The 18,775-nt window shown below is 43.7% G+C and overlaps 1 protein-coding gene across 4 annotated transcripts in view; it reads left to right on the top strand.

The window, feature by feature from the left end:
• The window catches only part of FHDC1 (FH2 domain containing 1), a 37,299-nt gene that overhangs the window by 14,704 nt on the left and 3,820 nt on the right, over positions 1-18,775 (top strand). For 2 of the 4 annotated variants that reach the window (XM_023530183.1, XM_011359367.2), the window contains exons 5-12: positions 5,677-5,762; positions 5,853-5,953; positions 7,821-7,891; positions 7,993-8,100; positions 9,878-9,948; positions 12,036-12,153; positions 15,452-15,616; positions 17,564-18,754. In XM_023530183.1, the coding sequence (XP_023385951.1) occupies positions 5,677-5,762; positions 5,853-5,953; positions 7,821-7,891; positions 7,993-8,100; positions 9,878-9,948; positions 12,036-12,153; positions 15,452-15,616; positions 17,564-18,754 (1,911 nt within the window). Of the gene's footprint in view, positions 1-5,676; positions 5,763-5,852; positions 5,954-7,820; positions 7,892-7,992; positions 8,101-9,877; positions 9,949-12,035; positions 12,154-15,451; positions 15,617-17,563; positions 18,764-18,775 lie in introns of all 4 variants that reach the window. The other 2 variants (XM_011359366.2, XM_011359368.2) reach the window with 2 other exon arrangements.

Raw genomic sequence — 18,775 nt, 5'->3', positions numbered from 1 at the left:
GGCCCAGTAGAAAGAGTATGGGTTCTGGAGTTTGAGAATCTAGGTTTAAATAAGAGCTCTACACATAATTGAAAACCTTATTTATTTATTTTTTTTAATGAGAAACTTGGGCACGTTCCTTAACTCCTGTGACCTTTAGCTTTCTCACCTATAACGTGAGACACGGTGTTTACCTCATTGGGTTGCCAAGATGATTCAACCATAGCTATGCATCTAACATGGTACTTGGCACATGGGAGCGCAATAAATTTTAGTTCCATTTTCTGTCATTAACGATGATCTAGGATGTACCTAGGTTGTTTTATAATACATACACTGTAAAAAAAGACAAAAACACTTTGGGATAAAGATGCTCTAAAAATTTGGAGAAGTATGTCAGTTGTTGATAAATGTTGTCTATATAATTGACTGAAAGGAAGAGATGGCTGTGATAGCAATATAGTACCATAATATGAAGATGTTGATTTTTTTTTCTGGACCGAATTAACTGAATTTTTTAATGGTTAGGAGCTTGATAGGAAAAAAAAATCAGAAAAACAACCTTATAAAACCTTCCGAAATTGTGATATTGTCTTTTATTTCTGAAGAAGTGACCCTTGAAAAAATTCATAAGAAATTACATGAATACCTGTGCTTGTAAACATTTGCATAATATAGAGTTTTATAGAGTAAAAGGTATAAGTTACCCTTTTAAACATAGCACCGGTTCATCTCGCCCCCATCCCTCTTCTCACATAATTTATGGAACTTTAGTGCCATTAACAACAGTAGGAGAAATGTCACTGATAAATACATAATGCCGAAGTGAGGACGGTCCTAGTGGATTCACTAGGTATTCTAGGTGCCTCTAATAACCTGATCCTCTCTCTCTACCTTGGGTTTTCTGTTTGCAAGTTAATTTCCCTTAGTCAAGATTAATTAACAGCATTTATTAATGTTAGTTAAAAGGATCTTAAAGGGAAAGAAACATTTGACATAACATAACTTACCCAGCTCTTATATACTAAACACTCCTTAATCTTTCATGTAAAGAATGGGAGTTCCAAAATCTTTGAATTAGGATGAATATGGTTGAATTCATTTAAGTTTTAAACAAAGATTTCGTTCTCAAAATCTTATTCCTGCCTGGGCTTTTTTTTATGACTTCTCCTTTGGACAACTCTGGTACCCGCTCCTAACCAACCTTGTCGTTTTTTAAAACTTTTTCTTGTTTAGAAAAAAAAAAGTGCAGCCTGCTGCCAGCATTAATTTAACATCACATGTAGGAATGCTACGATTTCTAGGATTTGACGTTTTTAGCAACCTAGAATTACTATATTTCGTAAATGGAAATGCCACTGCTAAAAACGAATGCTATAAGTAGAACGATGCCATTTGTTTCCAGACTGTCGATATACTAGAGTGATGTGAAAATAATAATAAAAGCGAGCTATTTCGTGGCAAACTTTGGGGGTAAAGTCAGGGCTGTAAACCGCTGGCAGCCGGCATATAGTCGCAAGTGAGCAGGCCTAGGGGCAAACAGGACATGGGTTAGTGAGGATCAAATTTGATAGCCCATGTGAAAGTGTTCTGAAAAGCTTTAAATTTCTACTTAAGTGGAAGTTAGGCATGAGAGAGTTTAATGCCATGAAGAGGTGGGAGGTTAAGTATGGTTTTCTTAATATCTTTATTTCTAATTGAAAATTCAAAGGCGATTAGAGAATGCAAAGGCTGTGGAAGACTAAGGGATTTTTCAAAGAAGCAATCTAGCTGTCAAACCTCTCATGTTTTAAAGAACTGTTTTTTGTTTTTTTTTTTTTGAGTTGTGTGGGATATAATTCAAAAGGAAGTATGTTAAGGGCAAGATGAATAAAACTCACCCAAGCCTGCCCTGGGTCCCCGAGGCAGTCTCTCACCCCCAGACAATTAGCTAACCCCAGAGACAGTGTCCTGCTGAGATGAAACATAGCCTTGGGACCCTAAAATGCCTTCCCAGCTGCTGAACTAGGCCCAGCTCTTTCTCCTGTCACCCTCCTCCTGCAGGGTCATCCTCTGTCTGAATAGCTGACAAGCTTGGTCACACTTCTCCTTGTTTACATTACTGACTCTTAGCTTCAGCTCACCACACCCTCTAAACTCAACTGGGAGCTTCCTTCTGTAGGAACACCCTGACCATCCCCAGGGCTGCTTAGTGCCCCTCCCTGAATCACTAGGGAATCTGTGAAAGCCAATACCACCACCAGTTGGCTTTGTTGCGAATGCCATGTGGCCTCTGGCACCACTCAGACCTAGGGTGACCCTAGAGCCTTTGGTGGCCAGTGGAGGATGGAGATGAGGCCTAGGTGGAGACAGGGCCTAGGGAAAGAGGTTTAGGAATGTGGCAGAAATAAGCTAATAAATAATGAGTGTGTGCGTAACCGCATGTTGCTAAGTCTGTGGTATAACTGTCTATGCTCATTTTTAGCACAAGAAAGGATTAAATGTTTACTGAGTGCCCCCATGTTCCAGGCACTGGACAGGACAAAAGTCAGCCAAACGAGATCGTGCATTTCAAGTGCCTAGTCCAGCGCCTGGCACTTGGAAAGTCAATAAATCATTGCTGTAATTATTTTGTGTATCTTTTGCATTCAGTCCTCACGGCGACCTAAGTGATTTTACACGGCGTCGTTTTACAAGTGAGAAAGAGGCTCACGAGGGTTAGATATAGAACCTGTCCAGTGTCATGTGATGGCTAGGCCATAGACGAAGGCGGATTCGAACCTCGATTCATCTGACCCCAGAGCAGTTCCTTTTGCTGCACTCTGTGACCTCCCTTTGAGGAAGGAAGGAAGGGCAGAGGTCCTCGAAACTCTCCAAAGGTTCTCAGGAGACCTCCCAGCCTTTTAGCACCTCTGCTCTCACAGAGCACTGGTGCGAGTGTCCCCCCGAATACAACTGTGATCTTATCAGCATGTGGAAAAATATGAGCGGAAAGAGCCCTTTCTCTCCTGCATTCTCAGCTGACGAGCCAACCCAAGGTTAATTTGTTTTCAGGATTTCTCTGCCCTTCGCCATAAATCTTTCATCTGGCAGGTTTGTTCATCTTGCTTCAAACTCATAGACCCAGAAATAAAAGAACCTGGAGTGTGCCCGCCCCCTGTCCAGCGAAGTATTCCTGTGCCATGAGAGGAGGCTGGAGAGGAGCCAGGCGGGCGGGGGAAGGGACCCCTACCCAGCCAGCGAGCCCTTCCCTCTGACGGGCCTGACACACATAGCTTCTCAGTGTCAGGGACAGGCTGGAAGGCGATAGAAATGTTCTGTTGTCCTGTTCTGTTGTCCCCGGAGGCAGGTTGAATTGACTCCTCTGACTTTCGTTTCTAGCTTTTTGGTTTACTCTGCCCTTGGGATAGGAATGACAGGGAGGGAGCCCTTTGGTCTTCTGTCGGATGGGTCTGGATGGGTCTGCCGGTGGGAAATCCTGCTATTTCAAGGCCATGTGAATGGAATTAGATGGGATGAAGGAGGCCTGCCCTTTGGAATGTGTGTCTTAAGGAGCACGCTGCTTGCTATTAGGACAGAAGCAGGCACAGCCGGGTCATAATGAGAGTCCCTTGGCTCAGCCAACAAAGTTATGCCTAACAATGTTTGATAAATGCTTTTTGATGATGATGAGAATACATAATAATTATAGGGTTGGTTCACCTCTCTTTTTCACCTCCCTACCACTGCGAAGGTACAGTAATCCCTCTTAATGAACATAAATCCCATTTCGAAATGGAATTAAGAACTGTATACACGGTATTTAAATTAAATACTACCTTTTCATCACCATTCTCTTGAAATCTAAACATTTTTAGTTCTTTACATAAGTGAAGGAGATTAATCCTCGTTCAGTTAGAGTTTAGCACATGTTTAATGGAAATATCTACCAAGTTTACTTAGCATGACCTGTTCTAATGCTTTAGACAGAAAACTGCTGTTATTTTCAGCAGTTTTGTACATGCTACATATATGGTCTCAGAAAAGGTGCACCCGAGCTCTGCCCCTGCCCATATATAGCGAATTATGAGACTAGTTCAGAAGGGATCAGAATTCATCCCATAGCTTTCTCGGTTCAGAAACCAGACACTGATTTGGAGTTAGGTAAACCAGAGATTCTATCTGCCGTTCAGTTTAAAAAGGCTTAAAAATGATCAATTCACTCTGAGGCCTTAAAGGTAGAGGAAATAATGCAATTCTATAAATGGCTATTTTCTGCCCATTGGAAGAAAAAATATAGTCTTAAGGACCAGACTTACAACTGGGATGTGCATCTGCACTGTGGACATTTTGTCCTTCCAGGTAATTGGTGTAGATCTTTCAGTTATGGGATCTTTGCAAAAAACTCCCTCCTCTGTGTTTTCGAACTGTCATTTCCTATTTTTCAAGAGGCTTAAAAATCATGGTTGTTTTTTTTTTTTTTTTTTTTATGGGCAGCCAACATAATCCAGGGTGTGAGAGAGATGAGCTTTATAAAGAATAATAAAAGGTGATACATGCTCCTAAACAACAGTTAGCAGCAAAGAAAGGTTGTCTGCTTTACTAGCAGTCTTAAGGTACTATTTACCTTGAAGTGTTTTTGTTGGAAGACTTACAGTGGATGGAGAAGTGTTTTTGCCATTGGGTCGGTCCAGTTTTCCATGTGGTGAGGACGTGACTTGCTCTCTGATGCAGTTTGAGAACTTTCTCTTCTCCATCCCCACCTGCTAACTGTTGGCTATATTCCTACGTCAGAAATCTTTTTCTTTTTTTTCTTCGCTACAGTTGAAGGAATATTTGAGTGTTTGATAATTTTACTTTAACTTCTCCTAAGGGTAATACATGTTCATTGTGGACATTTTAGAAAATAAAAATGGGCAGCAGAAGAAAATAATAATAGTCACCGTAATCCTGACACCTAGTGTAGGTGGGGCCGTGTGGTCTTTCACCTGTGTGTGTAGTCTGTGCGTGGAGGGTTGGGGAGGGGGGCGGTACTCAACACTTAAAAAATAATATGGAAATGGATCCGACTGTGCATACTGTTTTATTGCCTGATTTTTTCAGAGAGGATGTCTTGATATTGATCTTTTAGCAGGTTAAGCCATTTTCCTTTGTGCCTTCCTGCTGGAGTGTACGAACCTCGACGTACAATAGTCGCTGCCTATAAAGCTGCTGTATGTGGAGGGGACTTGACCACAGCAAGAAAATCTGCATTAGACCTTATCCATTCTAAGTTGTTTTATATTCAGAATACTCCAAAATATTCTTTCACTTATGACTTAAAGGACCGTATGATAATGACAACTCAGTCTCTTTCTTCTCCCAACCAGTGATCTCCCTTCCAGGTTATAATTTACTGAAAACTTCATCCTTAGAACAACCCTTTTCCGATCTCCCTATAGTAACCTCCCGAGGACCCCACTGACTCAGCTCCCTGCTGTGTACGGGACTGTTTATACCCGCAGAAGTGACATGGCTCTTCTCTTTCTGATTTGGTGGTTTGGCATTTCTTCTTTTAAAAGACAAAGTAGTAGATGTGATGGTTTCCTCTTCTGTCTTCTCTTCAATTTTACTAGTTTGATTTTAGCACTGAAGTCCTATTTTCTTACAGGAATTCTAAGATGAAATTTTAAATCATGTTACATTTTCATCATAAGTTATTTTTTTTTTTCTCTACCCCCTCTTCCATTTGTCTTTTAGATAAAGAAATTAAAAACCTTTAGTGGCGACGTGTCCAAGCTGTCCCTGGCAGACTCCTTTCTGCACTACTTAATTCAGGTGCCAAAGTAAGGATCACTGGTCATTGTTCTTTACAGAGTAAGGCGTTTCAATGAATGGCATCGGATGCTACAGTTTTACTTTTTATTTTTTTTTAGCTATTCACTTCGGATTGAAGCCATGGTGCTAAAGAAGGAATTTTTACCTTCTTGTTCTTCACTATACACAGATATAACAGTGCTAAAAACCGCGACAAAAGGTAAGTAAATACATGATGCTTCAAGTGATTTGTTTTCATTAATTTCGGTAGCAGTTTATTTTTTAAAACTCCTCAATTGAAATTAGAAACGTGAAGTCCCATTTCTGATATACCCTAAAAAGGGAAATGAAATGTTACCAGGGATGGCATTTAAGATTTATTTCCATTTACTTCCCTGCTCCTAGTTAGTTAACTGACCATTCAATTAATTAGCATATTATCCTCCCATTAGAGAAGGTTTCTTTAGTCTCAAGCTTCAGAGTAAACCTTGCTGGTTACGCACTGTTTTCTCTCTCAGGTTAGGGAGGGGTGGTGGTGGGGGTGGTGGTGTGGTGTGGTGTGTGTGTGTGTGTGTGTGTGTGTGTGTGTACACGTACGTACATACACGCATCGTCCCTCCAGACTCTTACATATGGTGGACTAGATACATTTGATGGTGAGTTGGCTATTTCCATTTCTTCGAACACTTTGCTAAATTTTCGCTTACTCGGCTTGGATAAGCTCTGCAGAGTTGCTCTGACCTCTCATTTCATAGGGATGGGAGCTTTGCTTTCTGGCTTCTGTGGCACTGTGCATTCAGGCCCAGCCCATTTGTGGTGGCCTCATCTCTGAGGTCGTCTCTGGCGCTCCTGGCCCCTCACATTTTGCAGCATTCATCAGCACCAGCCTGATTTCTTCTCAGTCATTTTCTGGATTTCTAGTTATTGTCTGGAACTGTTTATTTCTATTTGGTTTTCCTGTTTAGTCGCTCTGGCCTGTGTTGAGATAAAGTTTTTCTCTTCATCTCATCATATTTTCTTCATTTTAGAGAAGAGACTAAGAAGTAAGAAGAATTTTTCTTCTTTCAATATAGAGGCCTTTTACATTTTTTGTCCTATACCAAAGCTATAATTGGCAGCAACTGTGGAAGGGTCGTTTTTTCCCGTTCAAATAGAGATGGAAGAATATGTTTTCATATTGAGCAGAGCACATTTGTGGGCATGGTGGAGACGTTCCTTATCTGGTTACCCTTCAAAACCTGGCCGCCTTAGATAATACAATATAGGCAGTGATCCAAATGTAAGTTTTGGAAGGTAATACCACACCTAGCGGAGAACAGTAACTTCAAAGTATCACAAGTGACATGTTGTTATCTGTATTATACTGTTATTTTAATAATCAAACTCTTTCAGCTTTCCAAATAAATTAGCAGTTTTTTTATATTGTTTACTCGCGTAGGTGTGTGTGCAAAACGTTCAGTGGTTAAAGCGCTAGTTTACCAATATATTACAGTGATAGTTCCCTTTTAAATCTTTAAGCTAATCCAATTGAAATGTATAGTTTTGAATAAAATGGAAAGGTTCTCTGGGCACCTGGCCCCGAAGGGTTGGTGCTTTGCATCTTATTTACATGTCATCTCAGCCTGTTTATCTTTTATCTCCTCATAGCTCATCGACTAAGCAATATATTGCTTGCCTTTTGTTTTCATATTTTATAAAATGGTCTCAAAGGCTAGTGGATATAAAGGAAAAAAAAAAACTGCTGAGAGAAATTTTATTCCTATAATACAGTTTATTGTTTTATATAAGGCTTTTGCATTTTCCACTACTTGAAGATTTTCATTGTGGAAATATTTTGTGATATTTAAGTGTCAGATGTGTCTGATTCCCAATTAAACACTAGGATGTGGATTGTCAGCAGCAAATGGTGCATTAGATACACCACACAATGTGTTGCTTTGTTGTTGTTTTTTTTAAATCTTCATGTACAGTTTAGAGTCAGAACTTGCTTCGGACACCCTTAAACTTGGATGGGGTAGCTTTCTTTTCTGTATTTAACCCGAAAGCTTCTCTAAGGTGCTGCGGTGTTTTGTTTTGTTTTTTGACAGAGCTGATGTCATGTGAGGAGCTACATTCAATATTACACCTGGTGCTACAGGCGGGAAATATCATGAATGCAGTAAGTAAAATTCAAAAAAAAATTAAAATATTGTGTTTCCAACTTTGTTGGTCTGTCTAAAGGTATATGTATATTTTTTTCTTTTGATTTCTCTCCTTTAGGGAGGGTATGCTGGCAATGCCGTAGGATTTAAACTGTCTTCTTTGCTCAAATTGGCAGACACAAAAGCAAACAAACCTGGGATGAACCTTCTGCACTTTGTCGCACAGGTACAGAAGCGATGACTAGAGGGAGAGAGTGTATGTGTGAACCCCCCCAGAGGCTGTAAAGTTTTCAGGTGTGAGGTGACGTCAGAGTTAGAAAAGGGCATGGCAGGTTTCAAGAAGGTTCTCTGTGCAGAACACTATCTGCAGATTCCTGAGTTGAGCTGCCCCTTGGGGTTATAGGAGTGGCAGGGCGGGGGAGTGAGGCAGAGAGGCTGCTAAAGCCCAGTCATGAAGGAGTCAGAACCTAAAACTGGGGAGTTTGGGTTTTGTGCATTAGCAATGGGGAGCCGATAGAAGCTCGTGTGCAGCATAATGGGCACTACCAGGTTTTTTGTTTTTGTTTTTGGGAAAATAAAGCAATGTGGAGGATGAGTTGGAGTGGAGAGAGGACTAGAGATAGGGGTACCCCCTGGTGGCAGTTGGCTCTAATTGGTGAGAGTTGAGAATCGGCGTAATGGCCACAGGGTTGGAGAGTAGAGGCTTGGGCGTTGAGATATTTCTGATGTTGAATTGACTGGGTTTTTGACCATTTATATGTAAAGAGTGAGGGCGTCAGCAATTAAAAAGATCACTTCCACTTTTTCCTATGTGAAGTATGGGTTAGGGGCCTTCTTGTGAGGCAGGGTTTGGGGTCTGAACCCTGACCGTCATTTCCGTTTGTACTGGATCTCTGTGGTGCCAAAGGAATGAGTTGCAAGGTGAAAAATGAGCCAAGGACAATTATCTCTTTGTTGTTAAATTATCTCCAGTAACGAATTGTGCTGGTTTGTTTTTCCTCCGTTGGATCGCCTTGTTGTTTTGACAGCGATCACGGAGACACAGCTTTAGCCTGGGGAGGAAGCCGTGTCATGTGCTTGTTTCAAGTGTGAGCTTCAGAATAGGACAGAACTGGGAGACTTTGATTTGTCCTTTATTAGCTGTACTTCTTCAGACAAGATACCTAAACCTAAGCCCCTCAATCTCTTCGTCTAATGATGGGGAGGGGGTAGTGATAACTTCAAGACCAAGTAACCGAGAGCGCTGACAGATAATTTCGTAAAATGCTTAGCTCGACGTTGGACGTGTGGTAAACAAGCCATAAAGAATATACACTATTATTATTACTATATCCTTCAGAAAATAGAGGACATGTTGAGCTCAGGACAAATTTAAAAGTTCATTTTCAGGACACTAAAACCAGAAAATGAGTTCCTCGTCCCGTACGCCTTGTGGGCAGTCTCCTGGTAGCCCTTTTAGAGTTGCAAATTCAAGTGCTCTGCGTAACTTGGTTCTTGCCCATGTGGGAAAGTCTGCAGAGCTGGTAATTGCTTCCTTCATACCTGCCTTCCTTGTACCCTGTGAACAAGTGAAGAATCCCAACTCTGCATAGCTTGTATGCCTTCTGATTAAACTCAGTCTGCAAACTGGTTTAACAGCTAAAGATATCTCGGTCATTTACAGGCACTCTCATAGGTGTGGATGGTATTTAAGCAGGATGTATTGGATTCTCTGAGAAACAATAGGTCTTGCTAAGCCTCCGCCTCCTTCCATTGAGATTTCATGTGCATGGATTGTATATCGGGGAGCTCGGTTGTTCTGGGAAGTTAAATGTATCTTGAGAGGTAGGGACATTCTGGTAAATCTTACTAAGAATATCAGAGTTTATATCTCAGTGAATTGCTTTGAAGGTATCAGGCATAAAAACTAGAACAGTGATTTCGAAGTTCCTTTAAGTCCCCGAGAAAATGATTTCCTTCCAGTTTTATCTATATAGTGAGAGAAGATTCTGTTTTTGTTCCAGGAAGCCCAAAAGAAAGATGCCATTCTCCTAAACTTTTCTGAAAAATTGCATCATGTTCAGGAGGCTGCTAGGTAAGCAAGGAAGACTGAAAGCGAATTATGAGGATTCGAGGGTTTTTGTTTTGTTTTGTTTTGTTTTTAACTACCTTCTTATGAACACTGATGAATATTTTCTAACTTTTGGATTCAGATTTGAACTTTAAAAATTTTGTCTCATTGAACCTTCAGATGTACCTTTTATTTGCTTACAGAAGTATGTGTGTGCACCTTTGGAGGTTTTGAAAAATTAATCCTTAATTTTAATCTAAAAAAAAATGCAGGTTATTCTAATGAATATCATCAGTGTAAAAAAAATATATGGATTAAGAACTTCAAATCCTTCCACACCCAAAAGATAGAGCTCAAACAACACAGCCTATTACCTTGGGAGTTGATGTATTATCAGTCACAGTCTCGGGGCCATACATCACTGTTTCCTTGTAGAATCTAACATGGTACATTTGTTTTCTATTGCATTGGAAGAAGCTGGAGCTGCACCAAGGGCTGTAAAAGGATTTTGTTTTAAATTAGTCACTCATCTTTACAGAGAAAGTATCTACCAAGCATAAAGCTCTAATTTGCTTCTGATCCTAATAGAGACGTGTGTTTTAATCTGTGTATACGTGCTATCTTGAGTTCTGTGTTTTTAAATTTACAGTGCACAGCCATGCATCCAAGTGGTAAATGTTCAGTTATTAGCTTTTGAGGGGGCAAAAAAGTTCTGATTTATAGCATTTGATGATTTCCATGGCATAAATACTGTGGCCATGGCTGATTGCAAGCCAGCAATATGGCGTTACTAAATGCAGGGTTGAGAAGAGATACCTGTACCCATGGTCACCTTGGGAGCTGGCTCCAGCACATTGCTTTGTGTATCAACCCAGTTCATGGGTTTATTTGCAAGAGACTTATTATCCGAGTGACTGTCTAGTTTGTGACTACAGCCTCAAACTACATGCGTGAACACATGTACCGTAGCTTTTCAAGCCCAGCCCTGTCATTGACCAGTGTCTCAATGTTATGGACCCTGAACATCTACCAGAGATTACATGCCTTTCCCAAAGCGAGATTATCAGTCCAACAGTGTGAACAGTTCATAAGTTGTATTTACAGATCACCAGATTATTCTCCCAAAGAATGAACATCTTCCTTATAAGATATCAACTGTTTTGGTTTTGAATTACAAAAAGAAATTTGTATGGGAATATTTTGTCCTCTGACTAGTATAGAAATGTTGCTAAGATTGCTATGTAGAGCTATGTTGCATTTGAACTGATATTTCTGATCAGAGTTAGGTGGGGAAGCTAGCTGTTGTCTTAGGAAAAACCTATTAAGGTTTGTTTATTCGAAATGGAAGGTGAAGTACAAACAGATCGTAGATGGGTGCCAAAGACCAATGAAGGTGGAAGATTTTATTGCATTAAAAAAAGTTAGAATTGACAATGGAAGCGTGAAAGCACCCTAATTATTAATTTGCTAATTGAATTCCACCTGGAATTTAGGTTTCATCTCTTCACTCTCCTGGGTAATAAAAACATCATTCATGCTCTTGATTTGACATATATAAGAAGAGCCTTGCAATCAGTACTGCTGGTTCTTTGCAGAATTGTTAGCTGTGTGTTACTTGTCTATAAAATGCAGACTGCTTACCCTGGCTGACTGTGGCAAGCGACATAACATCTGCTTAGTATCTCCATGTTACCCTTAATGTCAGGATTATCAGCGTATGCTGCCTTGCTTTTTGTGGCAGAGCTTTTGTATTTGTGTTGAGTGGCCACAGGAAAGTGTAAGTTTCTGAGTCCTGCTGGCTTTTAGTTTTTAATGCTTATTATATAAAGGTGTTGAGACAAGTCCCATGGTTTTGATTATCTCACCAGCAGGAACAAAGTTACAGCCTGCTCTCTTTGATACGTGAAGTTACAGCCTCCTCTCTTTAGGAAGGCATCTTCTCTTAGAAAAACAAAGCGGGAAACTCTAAATACAGGGGTAGGGCAGTATGATCTCAGTGGCTCTCTCCCCTTCTGATCCTAAGGTTGACCAGCAGTTGGTCTTGTTTGATATCCGTACACGACACGTGGCTTTTCTGTGCCAGCTGCCCACTCTCCCCTTTCTTCTTCTAGATTATCTCTAAATAACACGGAGGCGGAACTGCACTCGCTCTTTGTCAGGACGAGATCTCTGAAGGAAAACATCCAGCGGGATGGGGAACTTTGTCAGCAGATGGAAGATTTCCTTCAGGTCTGTGGCTGAATCAGTCTGTCCCTCTAATTTCATCTTCCAGCAGCACCTCTGAGGCTGGTTAAATTTGCATGGGTGTGTTTGGGGAAGCAGCAGATTCCCGTTCATATTTTCCTCCAGCCCCTAAAAGGAACTTCGTTCTTCAGTGCCCATTCTTTGCTTGGATTGGTTTTGAGCTGAGAGTATTGAACATGTTCTCAGTTTACTAAGATATTTGTTAGGGAGTGCACCTCTGCTTATCACTGCTCGATGGGCATCATTGCACCACACTGAGTATCAGTTTATGGTGCTCACCCTTGACAACTATGCCTGGCAACTCAAGCTGTGGTTCTAGATCATGGTTTAGGAGTTCTTGTCTCCCAATCAAACTTTCAGACAACAGAACGAAGTTCCACAGAAATCGTAAAGACACCTGAGAACTAGGGCTGTGTTCCTTCACTTGTTTTTATTGAAGAAACGAGCTACGTTTTGGCATGTTTTATAATGAGAGCAGGAGAACGTGATAGCTGTGCCTATCACCACTTGAAATACATCAGCCCAACAGGGTGTGTCAGGAGCCGCTCCGAATAACATCGACAGAAAACAGCAGAGTGGACGTGTTTGTGTCAGCTCTCTGTGACTCACTAATCACATAGTCTGACATACTTCTTTTATCTTCCGTATTTAAACAGAGTAGCACCTTCTCATGCTCTCAGTCTTTAGGGAGAAGGTGTGCTGCCTTAAATGTCAGTGCTTTGAGGTTAGGGAGGTGGGACGTGTGTGGCAGGGCTGCCCTTGGCACTGGGAAGGCTGTACCAACCAGAGCCTCTACTTGTTTACTCGCCATTAAGCTTCATCAAATATTATGAGTTCAGCTTCCATTAACAAACATTTGATTGTGTTTGGCTCTACTGGGAGTTTATTTTTATTATTAAACACGCGTTCTGTGTTTTCTTTCAAATATAACTGAACTCTAATTTTCCCCTTAAAATGCACAGTTTTCTCAGAGTAAAAGAACAAAGCAAATGCCAGCACAGAGACGCCTAAGAGTAGGTGGAAAACACCTAACAGTGAGCACAGTCAGCCAAGTGGAACAAATCCAGAAGGTCAAGGAGAAGACCCGTCACACATCGGGATGAGAATTCTGGAGGCCTCAGTTCTTATATTAAATATTCCCCAGTTCTTCTATCGAATACTAATATCATATGCTAAATATTAGTAAAGAAAGGTTTATGATGAAAAGCAGCCCTGTCTTCTCTGCACTCCTTAGCGTGCTCCAAAAGGGCAACCTTGTTTTTAACGCTAAACGTTTCTTTCCAATAGTCGTTTTTATCTCTATAAAGAAAATGTCCCACCCAGCTATTTATTTTTCTCTTGTAAATTCAATTTCTTTTAAATAGGAGAGATAAAATTTTTTAAAGTAGGTTATGGTCAGGCCAGGAAGAGGCTCCGAATGCCAGTCTGAAAACTTTGGACTTTGTACTCTAAACCATGGGGAACCACTGAAGGTGTTTGAGCGGAAAAATGACAAGAACTTAGTTTTACAGATCTGTTTTAGTATTTTGATCCTTCAAGTGAGAAATACAAGTAAATTTGTTTGGAACTTTGGTCAGTAGCAGGCATGTTAGAGATAGAAAGTTGAATTTGCTACAGTAGACAACTGCTAATCTGTTGTCATTCACACTTTGCCATTGTGGCTTTGTTTTTAGTTTGTGGGCCTAATTGTGTGGGCAGGGTTCAAAAAAAATAACTTTTGGTAAATAACTCTGAGTGCGGTGACTTGTCGGATCCATGTTCAGAATATTTCTTTCCCAAGTCCTAAGGATTACTTTTAAATGCATGAAACTTATTCCTTCCCAGTCCCCTCACAGTGCCCGTGGACCCTAATGATGAGACATACGAGGTGGGGTAGGCTCCTCTGTAGATTCTTGTCACGAGTCCTGTTTTTTCTGCAGTCGAGCCGTTCTTGGCTGGAATCCATCTTTCCTTCTGTGGAAGAATGGCAGGCAAAGATTTATCCTTTCATTAATACCCTTCTCTCCGTAAAGGAAAATACAACGTGAATGCACACACTGCCTTGGGCTGCTGACTCAGAGGGTTACTTTCTCTGGTATTCGGTCTCCTAAATAGTTTTGGTTTCCTGCTACCTCTTAAATATGCTTGGTGCGAGAAAAGGGCTTCTAAGGGGGAGAATGTATTGGAGTGCATGGGAGGTGACTTGTCTTCTTGGAATTTCTCCTTAGGTCCTGTAGCGTGTTCGAGCAATGATTTGACTCCTCGGGGCTAGGCAACCTGTAACTTCCCCATTTCCTAGATCTGTACCCCACTCAAAAAGAAGTTTCTTAACTATAAGCCTTCTTTAAAAAACCATGATATGCGTGATTTCATAAAGTAATACACTCCACACATTCCTTCTTCATATGAGCCTTGTTGCCTAGTGAAAAAGAAAGCCACATGAGGCTTCAGTGGGATCCCTGTCAGGGAAGTGTGTCTGTGCCCCATAGCCCTGGCAGAGCCCCATCCCGAAAGGGTCGGAGCTCACTGGGAGAAAGCAAGCTTCTTTCAGTCCCATTTGTTTATTGAGGCCTCAGAGACTTTGTCCTAGAAGAATTAGGAGAAAATTAAGAAGAGGATGTATTGTATAGGGCTGTAATTTCTAACCATGGGTACCCATCAGAATTTCCTGGGGTGTTTTAATAAGATTTTAATGCCAAGTCTGCCCCCAAACTACTAAATGGCATGGACTGTGGATGAAGCATCCCCAGCTGATTAGATAAGCACCTGGCTGGGGCCTCCATCTAGGCATGAGAACTTCAGTCCTGTGGGGGTGACACTGACCCTGACATAGCTCATTTGGGATTAAGTTTAAACTCCTTGTTAACAGGACAACTCGTCAGTAGAACAGGTGATTTCTGGGACCCTACAATAAGCTCTTGGCCGGTATAAAACTCAATTTTAAGAGAAGGAAGAACAGATACAGAATGGGTCTTCCTTAATAAAAACCAACTGTACACCTATGTCATTTTTCCAGCGATATTAGAGGTGAACACCTTGTTCGTGGCATTCTACACATTAAGGGTCTTCAGTCTGTTTTGTTGCTTCCAGACCTCACACAGGAGTTCACCTTTCTTCCCAAAGGTTTTGTTTGGGTTGAATTATTTTCCTTTTGGCTCTGAGCGCATTGGCCTTAAAATAAACCTTCCTTTCCCGAGACCTGAAACTGAAGCCAGAAGCGCGTCTTCCCTGGGCTCCAGACGGACGCCGAGCGCCTCGTCAGCCGGCTGTTCACTTCAGTGTGTGCTTGTTTGTCTCCCCGCAGTTTGCTGTGGAGAAGCTGATGGAACTGGAGCATTGGAAACAAGAGCTCCAAGAGGAGGCCCACACCCTTATAGATTTTTTCTGTGAAGACAAAGAAACCATGAAGTTGGACGAATGCCTTCAGATATTTAGAGACTTTTGTATCAAATTCAACAAAGCGGTTAAGGTACGGCTGATGGCACCTCCGTTTTCTGAGTTATGTGGATTTTCATTTTCCTTCTTCCAGACCTGGCCCTCTGCTCATGGCAGAACGATGGCTCAGCGTTTCTGGGGTTTCAGGAAATTCAGGCCCAGGCAGCATCACCGGTCTCCCGTTGGGGATTAGTGGGACGTGGCTCTGCCATCCCAGCCCCGAGCGCTTCCGTAGCATCATCTAGCATTTGGCCACCTCTACAAATTTGCTGCTCATTCCAACACTCGCTTTAATGCCCTACAAGCGTTTTCTTAGTAAGGTTTATTTATGATGGCAGTCACAATAGTAGAAAGTCTCTTTGAAGATCCCAGATGTCTTTCTCACCCCCCTCCCCAGGAGAGAATAATATCCTCTTCCAGTAGACCTGTGTCGTGGTGGGTTGATTGGAAGGCCTTCTCTCAACTGTTTCGAGTGTTGTAGCCATTGCCAGGGGGTTGGCATCTTGGGAGCCATGCTGTCCTCCCCTAGAGCAGGCTTTGGAATTCTCAGATACCCAGGGAGCACGCTGCTGTCTGAGCAGACCTTGCCCTTCAGCCAGCAGTTCCGATAATCTCTGAGTCATTGGCTGAAGCCAGAAAACTCTGGGTTGCTTGGCTTTGCAGATAAAACTTTAACCTGGGTTAAAAACAACAACTCACCTCCTTTCATTTTCAGTGGGGATGAGAAAATATTTCTGTGTCATCTCTTCCTCCGTATTTTAAAAGCAGATTTGTCCATAGCTAAATTTCTTTAGGGGACTGTCAGATTTCTCGATAGCCCTAAGTGGTAGTCCAGAGTTCCTTGAATTCTCGACTGATTCTTCCTCTGTGCAGCTAAGGGAAGAGGCTCAGCCTCTGGCCACATTTACTCCGCCTTGTCCGAGCAGTGAGCTCAGCAGGGGAAGGTGGCGGTGGTGGATGGTAGATGCCAAATTGGCTCTTTCTGAGGCCTCACTCCCACTCAGAATTCTGTAGGCCCTCGAGGCCACCTGTGTGATGCTGTCAGCCCAGCTGCCCTGAGAGCCGGGAGCTGGCCCCACCCCCACCACAGGTGGCTAGCCAGAGCCAGAGCCTCAAGGAAGCTTGGACCGACACATCTACGGACACATCTACTGTTGGAGGAAATTAATTTTTAAGTAAAAAGTGCTACAGATAACAGATTTGGGTTGTGAGATCCATCTATTTACATGACATGAATATATTTAGGGAGCACAGCCAGGCGGTAAAGTGCGTTTGGAGTGTGCGCTTGTCCTGGTTCCATTTCGTTGAGGGAGGGCTGGGTACTTGGAGCAGGGTGGAAGGTGAAGGATTTGTAAGGCAAATCCTCTCTCTGACTGTGAGGAGGGCATAGGGCATAAGGGACAGAGACACCTGGCATTTCTGGTGTTTCTTTACCAGGGGAGAGTCAGGACAGAGATTTGAAAGGCCTTTCTTAATATCTTAGGTGTACATTTATGCATCCTCGTTAAATAGAACGTACTGCACAGGAGTGTGTGTGTGTGCAACACAGATACTATTTCAGCCTCTCTCTTACCACCCGTAGCTTTTTTCGCTCTGCCACTGCCCGAGTAGCCCTCTCCTGGAAGTCCCTTCTGTCTTGCCCCGCTGAGAACCAAGTTAGGTTTCCTTGTAGTTGAGGTCACAGGCGCGTGTGGAATCACAGTCCACGCTGAGGGGACAATGCCTTGACTAGAAAGCTGGAAGTTGGGCCCAGGGATCGGATGACCTTAGACTTCTGAGGTCAGGCCTAATACGCTCCTCCGGTCATCTCCGCGTAGCTTCGGAAGACCCCAGCCCTCTGTGCACACAGTCTCAGTGATGCTCATGACCCAGGTGTCTCCTCCGTGCATGTACGTGGGATCTGAGGGTAGATGGCTCTGGAACTGCACAGGGGTACCACGTGTCTCATGCATCTTCGGGCTTCTCTTCACCCCTCGTTCAGGACAACCACGACCGGGAGGTACAGGAGCTGAGGCGGCTGCAGCGGCTGAAGGAGCTGGAGCAGAAACGCCGGTCCTGGGCGGCTGGGGAGCTTGTGGGATTTGGCCGAAGCAGCAGTGAGAACGATGTAGAGCTGCTGACCAAGAAGGGCGCAGAGGATCTGCCCCCTTTCCTGCACCCCAGGCCCATCAGCCCCTCCTACCGACCCCCCAACACACGCCGCTCCCGCCTCTCCCTGGGCACCTCCGCTGACCGGGAGCTGCTGACCTTCCTGGAGAGTTCCACCGGCAGCCCCGAGGAGCCCAAGTTCAACAGCTTGCCCTGGAGCAGCCCCCGGCAGGCCCGGGCCACGGTGGCTTGGATGGAGACTGGAGAGCCAAGGGACCAGGACTGCAGCCACACACACAGACCTCAGGCCTCTGAGGGCCAGGAGGGAACCCCTGACCCACCCTCCGCTCGGCAGGGCCAGCTCCCAGCCCCACAGCCCGAGGAACCTGCCCCAGTTTTGCTCCGAGCTCGGCGCAGCGGGCTCAGCATGCTCCGGAAGAGGAACAGCGAGCCTGTGGGCCTGGGGCCTGCCTGGTCCCCTCCACTCTCACCGTTGGCTCTGGGGATTAAGGAGCATGAGCTAGTGACTGGGCTGGCCCAGTTCGACCTCCAGTGTTGCAAGGGCCCTCAGGAGGTACCCCAGGTGACCCTGAATGACTTTGGCCCAGTGGACCTGACATCTCTGGTGGATGGGAGCCTGCAGCCCCTTGGCACTGGCCCTGGCAATGGCAGCCTGACACCTGTGGATGGAGGTGCCCAGGAGAGTCTCAGCCCAGTCCCGGAGAGTGATGGGGCTGCCCCCGGTGAGCCCAGCAGCGACCCTGAGAACAAAGATCCTGGGCCTCCGTTCTACATCTCCGACACCACTGACTGCTCGCTGACCTTGGACTGTTCAGAGGGAACTGACTCCAGGCCTGGCGGTGGGGAGACAGGGGAAGGGGGCGAAGGGGACGGCTCTGTGTCCTCTGGGGCTGGAGAGACAGGCGGCAACCAAGTGTCCTTTAACCCTGCCTCCAGCTCCCCTGGGGAGGCCCCTGCTTCCGCCTCCACGAAGAGCGGGCCCAGCTGCAAGGGTGGTCATTCCAGGGACAGACCTGCCAAAGGGAAGGATATGATAGCACCAAAGAGAAGCTCCCTCAAAGAGGCATCCCAGGGGGCCCCCAAG

This window comes from Pteropus vampyrus, unplaced genomic scaffold (assembly GCF_000151845.1).
Source record: "Pteropus vampyrus isolate Shadow unplaced genomic scaffold, Pvam_2.0 Scaffold47, whole genome shotgun sequence".
Classification (NCBI taxonomy): domain Eukaryota; kingdom Metazoa; phylum Chordata; class Mammalia; order Chiroptera; family Pteropodidae; genus Pteropus; species Pteropus vampyrus.
The sequence above is the reverse complement of the archived record's forward strand: the minus strand, read 5'-3'. Positions and strand labels throughout refer to the sequence as shown.